The sequence below is a fragment of the Oncorhynchus mykiss genome, chromosome 15 (genome assembly GCF_013265735.2).
Source record: "Oncorhynchus mykiss isolate Arlee chromosome 15, USDA_OmykA_1.1, whole genome shotgun sequence".
NCBI classification, from domain to species: Eukaryota; Metazoa; Chordata; class Actinopteri; order Salmoniformes; family Salmonidae; genus Oncorhynchus; species Oncorhynchus mykiss.
The window spans coordinates 29617912-29631407 of NC_048579.1; the positions used below are offsets into that span (position 1 = coordinate 29617912).

General features: G+C 40.9%; 1 protein-coding gene across 4 annotated transcripts in view; it reads left to right on the forward strand.

The window, feature by feature from the left end:
• si:dkey-12l12.1 overlaps positions 1 to 13496 on the forward strand; it is a 28165-nt gene that overhangs the window by 13257 nt on the left and 1412 nt on the right. Inside the window, exons 2-5 of one of the 4 annotated variants that reach the window (XM_021562997.2) lie at positions 7510 to 7713; positions 11037 to 11102; positions 11483 to 11515; positions 13115 to 13243. In XM_021562997.2, coding sequence (XP_021418672.2) covers positions 7579 to 7713; positions 11037 to 11102; positions 11483 to 11515; positions 13115 to 13243 — 363 coding nt within the window. In that variant the 5' untranslated portion in view covers positions 7510 to 7578. The remainder of the gene's footprint in view (positions 1 to 7509; positions 7714 to 11036; positions 11103 to 11482; positions 11516 to 13114; positions 13244 to 13496) is intronic. The other 3 variants (XM_021562999.2, XM_021563000.2, XM_021563001.2) reach the window with 3 other exon arrangements.

The window sequence follows — 13496 nt, forward strand, 5'->3', positions numbered from 1 at the left end:
CCTCCAACAGCTGCTCACACTCATCCACGGAGCAAGAGGCAGGTACACTTAACAACCACGCGAATTGAACATGGTTAATCAAACTGATTCAACGTTGTAAAAAAAAAAATCCTCTGTCCTGTTTTGAAATAATGCAACTAATGTGCAGTATCCATATTAGGACAGCTTCAGTCTCAGGAGGACTATTTTGCGAGGGGAATATTCTTCTTCTAAGGAATAGTCTTATTCTAAGCAGACACAAACTATCGAATAAAGATACAGTAGAATACCATGTTGTTTGAAATAGATGAGACCAGGAAACTACGCCATTTTTAGCATGCAGACGGCGTACTGTATCAGACTATATGACAGACAGTTTCGGTTCAGCTCTGAAATGGAACACACACACACACACAGACAATCAGATTTACGGGGAGGAAGAGGGCCATTCTCAGTCGTTCCCCTGTGAAATGACAACGTTGCTTTATTTCAGTAGTTGCCATTTCTGTGCTGTCTCAACTGACACACTGACTAATGGTAATGTGTGCTGCACATTCTAAAGAGGCTTTGTTTGACACCTAGGAATCAGTGCTTGAAGTTGAAAGAAATAGGTGCTTTTTACATTTAGGTGCCAGTACTCATCATATTTTAAGCCAATATTCTATAAGAGGTGCCAGTACTCAAGCAGTATAAAATTAGAAATGCCCGTAATCAGTGTGTTCCAGTCCAATTCAAACACTGAAAGGAATGAATTTCTGCATGGTGGAAATGTAACCTTCTATGTGTGTTTGTTAACACCTGGATATTTACCCCCCCCCCCCCCCCCCCCTTACATGCACCAATCTTTTGTGGTGCATGTAAGAGGTTAAAGTGAAACTCCATGAAGGGATTTGTATATTATATAAAGTACTGCCTCTTCATATCCTATCTCTCCTCAGGAGATAGATGGGTATTACACATCTCCCCATGTTTCTCTCTCCTCTCATCAAAGGGTTGCCTTCCACCCTGAATGGCATTGTTTGCCTTTAACTCCTTGCTGCCATGGTAACGCCAGCAGAGTGACTGGTTTATAAATTGGTTGGAGATCGTGAGGGGGCGTGACCTTCACGCTGTCTGTTGCACACATACACACACACACGCAGGGATAATGCCAGAGATCACTCAAATGTGTCCGATTGTTTAATAACAATTTTCCTCCCTGAGTCATTACCTGCAAACACAGACATTCATCAGCTCTGAAGAGTGTTGAGTATTGACTGAGATAGACACACAGCCATTGCCTCCAAGGGTAAACTCTCTCCCTCTGATACCTTCACTTTGAGAGTGGTAGAGTGTGTGTGTGTGTGTGTGTGTGTGTGTGTGTGTCCCTCTGGCCCTGCAGTACATAGAAGTGAAATAATGATTTATGTCTACATGTTTGGGGCTGGCAGGGAAATACCAGAACATCATGACATTCCAGCAGAGCCTCCCGGCTGCTACAAATTACCCCTTCATTAATAATCTGGTAACCGGACTCTCTCGTACTATCTCTGGCTGCGTCGCAAATGGTACCCTCTATTCCCAACATAGCACACTACCTTCGACCAGGGCCCATGGGCCCTTCCCAGGGACGATTCACTATCATATTCACGCTCAAATTGGAAACTCATTTGTAGTTCTGTCAGAAGGAACGGAATGGGAACTGAGCCTGATTTCATCTGTGGTCTGTGAGAGAGGAGACTGCTGATGTTCTAAAGGGGGACTTTGATTCTAGGAAGGCAACATAGACGCTAGTGTCAAGATGAATGAACGGACGTTAGCTAACCATTGATGAGTATTTAAGCACACTACAATACCAACTTTGACAATTAGTCTCAGTCCACCAAACTCGCTGGCGTAGGGGCACAGGCATAGTCACAGAGGTGATGTTGAAAGAGAGGGCGAGACAACAAGCTCCCCTTTTCCAATGACGGATGCACAAATTATGCCACATACGCCTGTGCCGTGTGTTTTCTTTCAGGCTCGTCCTTGAGTTTCTCTTCTTTTTTTTCCCCTCCTGAAAGGAGGCTACGGGATTCACGCTCCTCTCACACCTCTGCGGGTAGTAGCCACTCGCAAAAAGTGACACAGCTCTTCGGAGGAATATTGATTGTGATTCCCGACTCACGAGCCAGACGCTAGCCGAGGCTGCAAACAGGGGCCTGCAAAAAAAAGGGAAGAGAGAAAAGGGTGTTAGCTTAAAAACCTGAGTAGGCTATACTGGGATTAGTACCTGCACAACACAAACAGGGCTGAGGCACACCAGGCCAGAACTGTTAATGCTCTTGCTCTTTACACACATGCATGCACACACACACAGCAATGGCATTTAGAGTGGATGGTGCCATTCTGTGGCCGGCAGAGTATGGTGAGCCAAATAGAGGGCTGGCTGGGAGAGCTTATGCCTAGAGGCACCAGGGGGCTCATTGACCATAGCTGGACCAATTCACTTTCCATTGGGAGCCCTCTCATAGCCTCAAAGAGCCAAGTAAATACACACTCACACACGGGTGTACACACACACACAGACACACAGACACACACAGACCTACACAGACTGATTTATATCCATTTGCTTTCCATTTGCAGTGAGATTGCACAGTAAACCACATCCTGCCACAGTCTTTCAGCACCAGCCCACCACTATCCATCTCACACTGAACAGGCCTACGCTGCATGGGGAGAATGGATGGTCTCCCAAAGGAGATGTCTCACTTCCTTCCTGTTGCCTGAAAGCATTCAAAAAGAAACCTTCTTTTTGCCCTGCAGAGTTTGTTGACATGGCGAATATAAGTATGTGCAGTATGTGAATACATAACCCAAAATGTGTCTTGATTCCCTTTCCAAAACAAAAGCAAGTTCCCTTCCAACTATTGTCAAACTGATGGATGGTAAGTGCATGTTAGATGAAACATAAAAAAATGTAGCAAGTAATACAATAATAGAGTCAATTGTACGGTTAGCCCTCATAAAATGCATGTTTGAGTTTTCATAGTTCACTTGGGTTACATTCCAGTCTAAGCAAGGCTTCCGAAATTGCCATTGTTTTTCACTCTGCCATGTCTCCCTTTGCTGGACTGTCAGTCGATCTCCAGTCCTCCAGTATTTATGCTTAGTAAAGAAGAGAAACACTTCATCACTAATATCAGAGTCCTACCTGTACCTTATTTGTTTCTATTTTCCCATGCTTACCTGTCAGGTACCACCTATTTGGCATATCATGTATACAGGGCCTAGTGAAAGTGTACACCCACCTAGTGAGACTGTACACAGTCTTCACATTTTGCTGCCTTAAAATGTAAAATATATATTTTTTTTAAATCCTACAAATCTACAGAACTTGCTCCACAAGTGAAAGAAAGTAATAGAAAATAAAATAACAAAGATGTCTTGATTGCATATGTCTTCACACCCCAGAGTTAATGCTTGGTGGAAGCACCTTTGGCAGCCATTAGAGCTGTCAATCATTTTGAATAGGATTCTCCAACACTCTTAGGGCAACATAAATACATTGCGTTTGTCAAAATTGCTCAAGCTCAGCAAACATTCTTGGGAATAATTTATAGACAGCAATATTCAAATATTGTCTCAGATTTGTAAGCACATTTAAGTTAGCATTAAGACTATACCACTCAAAAAGCCATCTGGTGTATTTTTGGCATGAACATTTGTGTAATTGTCTACAACTCTATCCCAGGGTTAGGTGTTCAGAATACAGAGGTGGATTTTCGTCTAACTTATTACCTGGGCTTGGCTCCATGTAATATTTATTTTGATCCTGACATACTCCCCAGTCGCTGCTGATGACAAGCATAACATGATGATGCCACCACAATACTTGAAAATACAGAGGGTGTCAGATGTGTGCGATGTGTGCGTGCGTACTGGTAGCGAAGTCAGGTGCAGGAGAGCAGAGATTTGTGAACAGGCGCACACTTTATTTAGGCAAAAGTGCAAAACGCGCAAAATAGTCACAAGAATTATGTTTAACAATAACCATCTTCATGAAAAATAACACAGGAAAAAAACGAGCCAGTCTGGCGCATCAACAATACACACGTAACACAAACAATCTTACACAAAGACATGACGGGGAACAGAGGAAGAAATACATGTAGATTGATTGGGGAATGAAAACCAGGTGTGCAGGGAACAAGACAAAACAAATGGATACATGAAAAATGGAGCAGCAATGGCTAGAAAGCCTGTGACGTCGACTGCCGATCAAGTCTCCGTATAAATGCACCTGCACTGTGATAGTCTCAGAGGTCCGTCAAAAGCGCAGAGAGCATCATGAAGAACAAGGAACACACCAGGCAGGTCCGAGATACTGTTGTGAAGAAGTTTAAAGCTTAAAGATTTGGATACAAAAAGATTTCCCAAGCTTTAAACATCCCAAGGAGCACTGTGCAAGCGATAATATTGAAATGGAAGGAGTATCAGACCACTGCAAATCTACCAAGACCTGGCCGTCCCTCTAAACTTTTAGCTCATACAAGGAGAAGACTGATCAGAGATGCAGCCAAGAGGCCCATGATCACTCTGGATGAACTGCAGAGATCTACAGCTGAGGTGGGAGACTCTGTCCATAGGACAACAATCCTATGTATAAGTATATTGCACAAATCTGGCCTTTATGGAAGATTGGCAAGAAGAAAGCCATTTCTTAAAGATATCCATAAAAAGGGACGGAGATTTGTCTTCCAACAAGACAATGATCCAAAACATAAAGCAAAATCTACAATGGAATGGTTCAAAAATAAACATATCCAGGTGTTAGAATGGCCAAGTCAAAGTCCAGACCTGAATCCAATCGAGAATCTGTGGAAAGAACTGAAAACTGCTGTTCACAAATGCTCTCCATCCAACCTCACTGAGCTCGAGCTGTTTTGCAAGGAGGAATGGGGAAAAAATGTCAGTCTCTCGATGTGCAAAACTGATAGAGACATACCCCAAGCGACTTACAGCTGTAATCGCAGCAAAAGGTGGCGCTACAAAGTATTAACTTAAGGGGGCTGAATAATTTTGCACGCCCAATTTTTCAGTTTTTGATTTGTTAAAAAAGTTTGAAATATCCAATAAATGTCGTTCCACTTCATGATTATGTCCCACTTGTTGATTCTTCACAACAAAATACAGTTTTATATCTTTATGTTTGAAGCCTGAAATGTGGCAAAAGGTCGCAAAGTTCAAGGGGGCCGAATACTTTCGCAAGGCACTGTATATATATATTTTTTTATTTTATTTTACCTTTATTTAACCAGGCAAGTCAGTTAAGAACAAATTCTTATTTTCAATGACGGCCTGGGAACAGTGGGTTAACTGCCTGTTCAAGGGCAGAACGACAGATTTGTACCTTGTCAGCTCGGGGGTTTGAACTCGCAACCTTCCGGTTACTAGTCCAACGCTCTAACCACTAGGCTACCCTGGCCATTACTACTATAGTCCATAGAAACGCATTGAATAACACATTCATAAATGGCAAAACAAACAGTCAAAAAATACATCATAAGGAATAAGGTTTTGAAGTGTCTGTCCTATATCAAGGATATATAAGAAAGCTCATGAAATATATATATTTTTGGACACATATTAACCCCTTTTATTTGATGGCACAAAACTACTTCCATACTTCCATTCATTTTTTTAATCGATACCAGGCAGTGGTGTAAAGTACTTTAAAGTACTACTTAAGTCGTTTTTTTGGGGTATCTTTACGTTACTATTTATATTTTTTACTACTTTTACTTCACCACATTCCTAAAAAAAAATAGTGTACTTTTTACTCCATACATTTTCCCTCCATACATGTTTTTTGTGAGAAGACTGATTTTCGGAATGTCTACTTGGTCTGACAAACAGTGCCGTAGCTCTGCCACTTTCCATTGCAGACGCGGTATCTCTAGTTAAAAAAACACGGATTTTGATGGGGATTTTTTTATTATGTTCATTAGATTGACAGGTGCATCAATCGACTCGTCAGGATATAAACTTACACTATGTTCAGTATTTTCCAATCATTGCTCAATTTGTACCTCATTTTTAAGAGGAACATGGATAGAAGGATAAATACCCCTCTTTCCTTCCTTCCTCACTTACGCACTCACTCTTTCCATCCTTTCATACACCTTCCTTCAAACAGGGTCCTTACTGTATTCTCCTGCAATTTTCACATAGGAACAATCATCCATTAGGGCATGTTTGGTTTTTATAGACCAAATAAAACTTCCAGACAGGCCCCCTTACAATCATTCACTCTACTTGGACACAGCCACATGCTTGCCAATTTTTTTTATTTTTATACAAACAAAATATCGAAAGAAATCGAAATGGGACAAAAAAAACACCAGCATAAATAATGTGTTAGCAAATGTACCAGCACTGCAGTTTCCTTACAACTGCCCATTGTGACTTACTGTAGACAAACCCCTTACATCTGTTGATGTACTTCTGGAAATGAAAGACTATAGTATAGCCCTGTTTATACATGGTGCTAAGATACACCCTTTGTCCTGATATTGTCCACATTTTAAGACAGGTGTAGACGGTTAAAATACACATTCTGATCGGATTGTGATCAGATGTTCCTTACCACCTCCAGATGTAGCAAGGCACGCATTGCATCTGGATATCAATCAAGTGTGAACAGATCTGGATGGTCAAACCATTTAATTCATCATTATACTGGCCTCTAAAATCATTGACAGGTAGCGCCATTGATTTATGGCATCAGTAACTATGTTAAAATAAATACATCCAGATTATTTTGAAAGACTATCTGTCAAATAATTTGCATACAGGGAGGCACCAGCTAATGTGGTCACAATGCAGACACGGCGAATGAATGAGAGACACATTTTAATAGACGTGACAAACCTTGATCAAACTGGATCATATTGATCAGATCACAAAACACACGTTAGCTCAAAGTGTAAGCAAAGTTTATGTGTGGTCCAAACCAACAGAAAGGGTTTAGAGGGTCCGTCTGGGATAAAGAACCACATGAAAATATATACATACATTTATTTCACTAGGGCGAGGTAGAGCACTATAAACCCAGAACTTTATCTCTGGCAGATCAACATGTGAAACCAACTCAAATCTTCTTCTCTTTTCCTGGATATCCTTAAAGTGAGCCACCAATCTCTCAAGTGCTGTCATAAGAGGTTTGACTTACCTTGTTTTACTGATTTTCTCTCTCTCTCTCTCAATCTCTCTCTGTCTCTCTCTCTCTCAATCTCTCTCTCTCTCGCTCTCGTTACAGTATGTGACAATTTTTAAAGCATCAGTGGAAAATGACTTTCATGCGCCGTCCAGACTGGTACAGGGGAGGTGGGGGTGGTTATTGGGAGAGGCCCTTCAGATGGCTGACATGTTTTTGGAGAACCGCAGAACCGCTAGCTGGCGTAGAACGCTGGGCTGCGGTGTGGTGCGATCCTGTTTGTCTGTGTGAAGCTGAAGCTGGCATGCCCCCCCCCCTTCCTCTGTTCTTCTGCATCTGGTCCTCATTAGGTTAGGAGCGGATGGTATAAAACAGGGGGCTGACGGGGGCTGGGCCTCAGTCCCTGGACCTGCACCATCATGGAAGCTGCTCTTTGGGTGTGCCTCAGTCTGCTCTGTCTGCAGGGCAGCTTTCTCCAGCTCACACGTGGTGCAGACTGCACTGGGACATCACCGGTGGAAGACTGTGTTAATGGGCAGACCACCGGAGGAAAGGTAAGGGATTGGGGCCCCCAGGTTACAGTTGTAGGTTTGTTGTGTTTTGTGGAGGAGCTCATTTGGTCAGGTAGATGGAGTTCAGAAGTGTTGGTGCTAGACAAGTTTTTTTGTTTTTTTACAAGCTAACATTTCCCCAGACTCTGCAGTAGCAACATTAGCTCAGAAGCCAAAGGAAGCCAATAACTGCTATGAATGCTCTTGTGTTTCCATTGAGTGTGTGCTGAGTTAAAAACAACCCACTTTGGGTTATTTGGTGACCCAGCACTGGGTAAATACTGGACAAAACACATGCTGGGTTATTTTGACCCAGCCAGTTGGGTTGCGTGAATAACTTTCGTGGCTTTCAGATAATTGTTTTTGGCTACCTGGAAGAGTACATGTCATTCATGTTCATTATGTTACGTTTTACACTGCAAATGTCATAATATATTTTATTTACATATGCCAACATTGAGATACAATGTTGAGAGATCTTTTCTTTGCATATCCCAACACTGGGACTCTTGAGGAACTCATACACTTGTGTAAGCCTCATTAAAGCTTCAAAAGTGTCAGTGTTCAACCTTAACATCTGATAACAACAGAACAGATGAGCTGCAATTACATTTACTCTCACTGGTTGCCAAAAATAACTATCTGAAATCCACGCCACTACTAAGCTATGCCTCTAGTCTTCTGAGCTGACCCGCTGGGGTCATATCTCAATAACCCAGCACCAATAACCCAGCACCCAGCATCAATAACCCAGCAGTTTTTTTTTAAAGAAAACAACCTAACTAAGTGACCCAACGCATGCAACCTAGCAGTTGGGTCAACCAAACAATCCAGCATTTTTTTTGAAAGTGTGTGTGCGTGTGTGTGTGTGTGACACAGTGGTATGGTGGCTGAGCATGTCCTATTTTGGATGGAACACATGCATGGATTTAAATAGAGTTAAACATTCCAGTAACCTGGAAACATACACTTATTTTAGTCAGGAACAAAGTTTCATTGTAACCTATTCTATTACCCTCAATGGAACAAACTCTCTGCAGACTTTTAATGTGGCCACAGAGCCGTTTGAGCTGCCATATTTGCGGTCGACATTCTTTGTGGACATTCCCCATGTTCTGTCCAAAGCAGTTACCTTCATCTGGCCAATACATACAGCAGATGTATGAAAGATTTTCTTTCTCATTGCATTTTGATGTGTTAAGTTCTGTCATTTCTGTAATTCTCATCTGTAAAAGAGACATTGGTCTCAGTTTAACTGCCTGATAAAAATAAAGGTTAAATAAAATACAAAATGAAAGATGCAGCATTCATTCCTCAAAAGAGGATTTTCACCAACAATGTGGAAGACTGAGTCTAGTATTCTTTACCGCGTGGGAAATATAGGTTTTATGTGTTTTGTGTGTAATTACACTATTACAGTACGTGCAATTATTTAAACTTCAGATGTGGTTGGAATTCCCAGTTGCCTTAGGCAGCATTATTGAAGAAATCTATTATTTCTTTAAAAGTTGAATTGAACTCAATGCTGAGTTTATTTGCCTGTGCTTTTTCCCACCAATGTCATCGTGAATGTAGATAATGGAACATAATACATTACCAGGGTTAGTTCATGGTGCTCGTCAACAACTAGCACAGAACAAAATGGACTATACAGAAAGTGCTAGATAAATAAAAAAAGAACATGGCGCCTCCATGTAATGAGGGATACGTGACCCTGAAGAGCACACTTTGTGCACTGAGTGTGAAGTGGATACAGGGCATGACCTTTGTACAAAGTATTGTGTCTATATTAGGACAACAGAAGTTTCTCCAGGGAGAGATACAGAGCATTCGGAAAGTATTCAGGCCTCTTTACTTTTTCCACATTTTGTTACGTTACAGACTTATTTTAAAATGAGTAAATATATTTTATTCTTCATCAATTTACACAAAATACCCCATAATGACAAAGTAAAAAACAGGTTTTTAGAAATGTTTGCAAATATTTTGTTGAAGCACCTTTGGCAGCGATTACAGCCTCGAGTCTTCTTGGGTATCCCTACAAGCTTGGCACATCTGTATTTGGGGAGTTTCTCCCATTCTTCTCTACAGATCCTCTCAAGCTCTATCAGTTTGGAAGGGGAGCATCGCTGAACAGCTATTTTTAGGTCTCTCCAGAGATTAGATTGGATTGGTTAGATTGGGTTCAAGTCCGGGCTCTGGCTGGGCCACTCAAGGACATTCAGAGACTTGTCCCAAAGTGTTGTCTTGGCTGTGTGCTTAGGGTCGTTGTCCTGTTGGGCTGTCATGTGCCTTCTACTGAAGAGTGGCTTCCGTCTGGTCTCTCTACCATAAAGGCCTGATTGGTGGAGTGCTGCAGAGATGGTTGTCCTTCTGGAAGGTTCTCCCCTCTCCATAGAGGAACTCTGAAACTCTGTTAGAGTCTTGGTGGTTCCAAATTTCATCCATGTAACAATGATGGAGGCCACTGGGTTCTTGGGGACCTTAAATGCTGCAGACATGTTTTGGTACCCTTCCCCAGATCTGTACCTCAACACAATCCTGTCTTGGAGCTCTACGGACAATTCCTTTTGACCTCATGGCTTGGTTGTTGCTCTGACATGCACTGTCAACTGTGGGATCTTATATAGACAGGCTTGTGCCTTTCCAAATCATGTCTAATGAATTTAATTTATCACCGGTGGACTCCACCGGTTGTAGAAACATCTCAAGGATGATCAATGGAAACAGGATGCACCTGAGCTCAATTTCGAGTATCATAGCAAAGGGTCTGAATACTTATGTAAATAAGGTGTTTACAATTTTTTTATTTTATAAATTTGCAAAAAATTCTAAACCGTTTTTCACTTTGTCATTATGGGGTATTGTGTGTAGATTGATGAGGGGAAACAATAATTGAATCCATTATAGAATAAGGCTGTAGCGTAACAATTTGTGGAAAAAGTCAAGGCCTCTGAATACTTTCCAAATGCACTGTATGTTTAAGGAGGGGACGTACACTGTGAAAAGGCATACAGTACGAACTCTGTGTTCCTCTTTGTTCTAGTAAAGCCTGAACTCCTACAATATGGTCACTGTTTTCCTTTACTCATCCTGACAGGATATGGTTTATGAATTGTCTCAATTGTCCGATTGTAACACTTTACATTCAGTTACTGTTATACCTTTCTACTCAGAATGTAATTCTGCAAGTAACGACATACAAGCATGTTGTAAACATATCAATTTAGTAATTGTTTAGTAATTGCATAGGAGTGGGGTTGAGGTGTTATTATTACGTACGTGGAATAAAGAATACATGTTGTTAAAAGGATCTTCTCCTTCAGAAGGATGGGCTTCTGCGGCTGATTCCATCTGCTCCAAGAGAGACCCATACCCAGAAAAAGCCACAGGTATACGAGCCTCCCTCCCCACAAAGACATCCTGTTACAGTCTGCTCTCTGTCACAGAGGACTGCTGCCTTGTACTGGACTGCTTTCCACTCTGTATGGTAACTCCCCGGGAGGAATATGATTCCAACGAGACACGAAGATCCATGCAACTCAAACGCTTAGCCCCAAGATATTGAATGTTGATGTTAAATATAGATCCACCAAAGTCATTGCTCAGACATCTGTGTATAAGAAAGGATATAGGACTATATATCTCTTTACCAACACACTCGCAGGCGCACACACACACACACACACACACACGATAACATTTATAAAAGGCATTTATTTTCTCCCAAATTGCATTAACCCATTATTTACATGTTTCTTTTGCCCAACAGAGAGGACGACTTGAGGCACAATCTGTACTTGGTGTAAGACATTTATATAAATCCTGCTCCTTACAACTGCAAAACAAAACAATACAACCAATTAGCCTACTTGAACTATACACTGTAAAAAAAAAAAAGTCCAGTAATTTTTACAGTAAATTACTGGCAGCACAGTAGCCGGTAGGTCGCTGTAAATGTACAGTACAATACTGGCATCACAGAAGACAGTAAATTACTTTAGATTTACAGGACCTTTACTGAAACACAAATTTACAGCATATTACCGTAACACCTGACTACAGCAAACATGCTGTCATTCTAGAATGTACAGTGCATTACTGGAAGAACAGTGGTTAGTAAACTGTTGCAGATTTACAGTGAAGGCAGCTAGTTCCAACGATCTGCAGTATTTCTGTTACACGTATTTGATATGAGTATTTGAATAGTTTCAATATCTATTTTGTATTTAACTGGCCTGAAGTACAATTCATGTATTTTGTAACAGTTTAATAAGAATACATACATTTGGTATTTTCTAATACAAAAATAAACTTGCAAGTAGCCCGCATAACTACACAATGTCCAGCAGTGTGCTTTGCAAGTGTTCATTTTTAAATTGACATTGGTCATTTAGCAGACACATGTTGATTACAAAAAACATGTCATAGCAAGTAAAAGGTTTATGTAACCGTTACTGAGAAAGTTGTTGTACTTAAGAATACATTGGTCTTCAAGGTGTTGTGTATTTGTAACAAGATACCTTTTGAAGTATCCTTGCCCATCTCTTGCTAGTGCCACGTTTGTTACTGTAATATTCACAATAACTCGCCGCCAGCTTCTTTTAAGTTACTGTAATATCAGAGCAATCATACAGTACAACACAGTAACATTTGCCTGCTGTAGACTAAATAAGTATATTCGACTGTAATTGTAATATTGGTATTTCACTAATTACATTGGTGCAAGCAGGTTGGCTGCTAGGTATTTGTATTTTACAGCATATTTATGAATATTTGGCATTTTATATCACTTGCACTTCTAAAGGCCAAAAAAATGGCTTCCAAACAGGTCATGATTACAGGGTAAAATATACCAAAATGACTTGGCAAAACACTCAACCAGTAAAGGTTTAAGACTTGCTGCTACTCTGATCTGTCCCCTAATACACATTAATTGTTTGGGCACTACTACCACATATCAGTTTAATTGGTACAGCATTCTCACTAGCGGATGCAATACATATTTCCATGTAGAAGGCATGCCTCTAAGTATGTTAATAAGCAAGAGTCTTTCTTCATCCACGACATTTTCCCAAAATGCACCATAATTCACAGTATGCTGCTAGAAATATACAGCAAAACAGGTAATACAGTACTTTACTGTAAAATTCTATTGTAAAATAAAGAAAATAATTTTACAACAGTGTAGCGGAATGCCAATGAGCCCCTCCCCCATAATGCATTGCTCTTTAAGGTTCTGTACTGTAATATAGAATTACAGTAGCTAACTGTAAATATTTTGCTGTACATTTACAGCAATGTGTTACATTGTACATACTGTAGTTATACAACACTATTGTATTGCTGAAGCCACAGTGCTGGCTCCATGTTCATCAACAATGCCTCAATTATTTCTGAATAGAGGTGGAAGGATGACAACATACTGTCGGCCGTGCCGTTGGACAGACAGGAGAGAGAGTTGGGGAAGCACTCCAGCCTTCCTGGGTCCTTCTCAACTAAGGGCTTCCCCAACACACTCATCCAAGTTGAGGTAACGCTGGAGACAGGGAGGGAGACGAACAAGAGGGAGAGGTCTCAAACGATCCAATGGGGCTGTTGTGTTGTAATTGTTGTGATCCCACCAAAAACAGCGGCATAAGAAAGAATGTGATGGATGGTGTACTGTAGTTTCTTATCCCGAGTTGTTTTCTTGAAGCCCTTGGTATGCTACAGTGGTGGCTAATGTCATTTTAAATAGGAAGGGCTCATTGTAATGTCTGAGACGGAATAAATGGAACCGTATC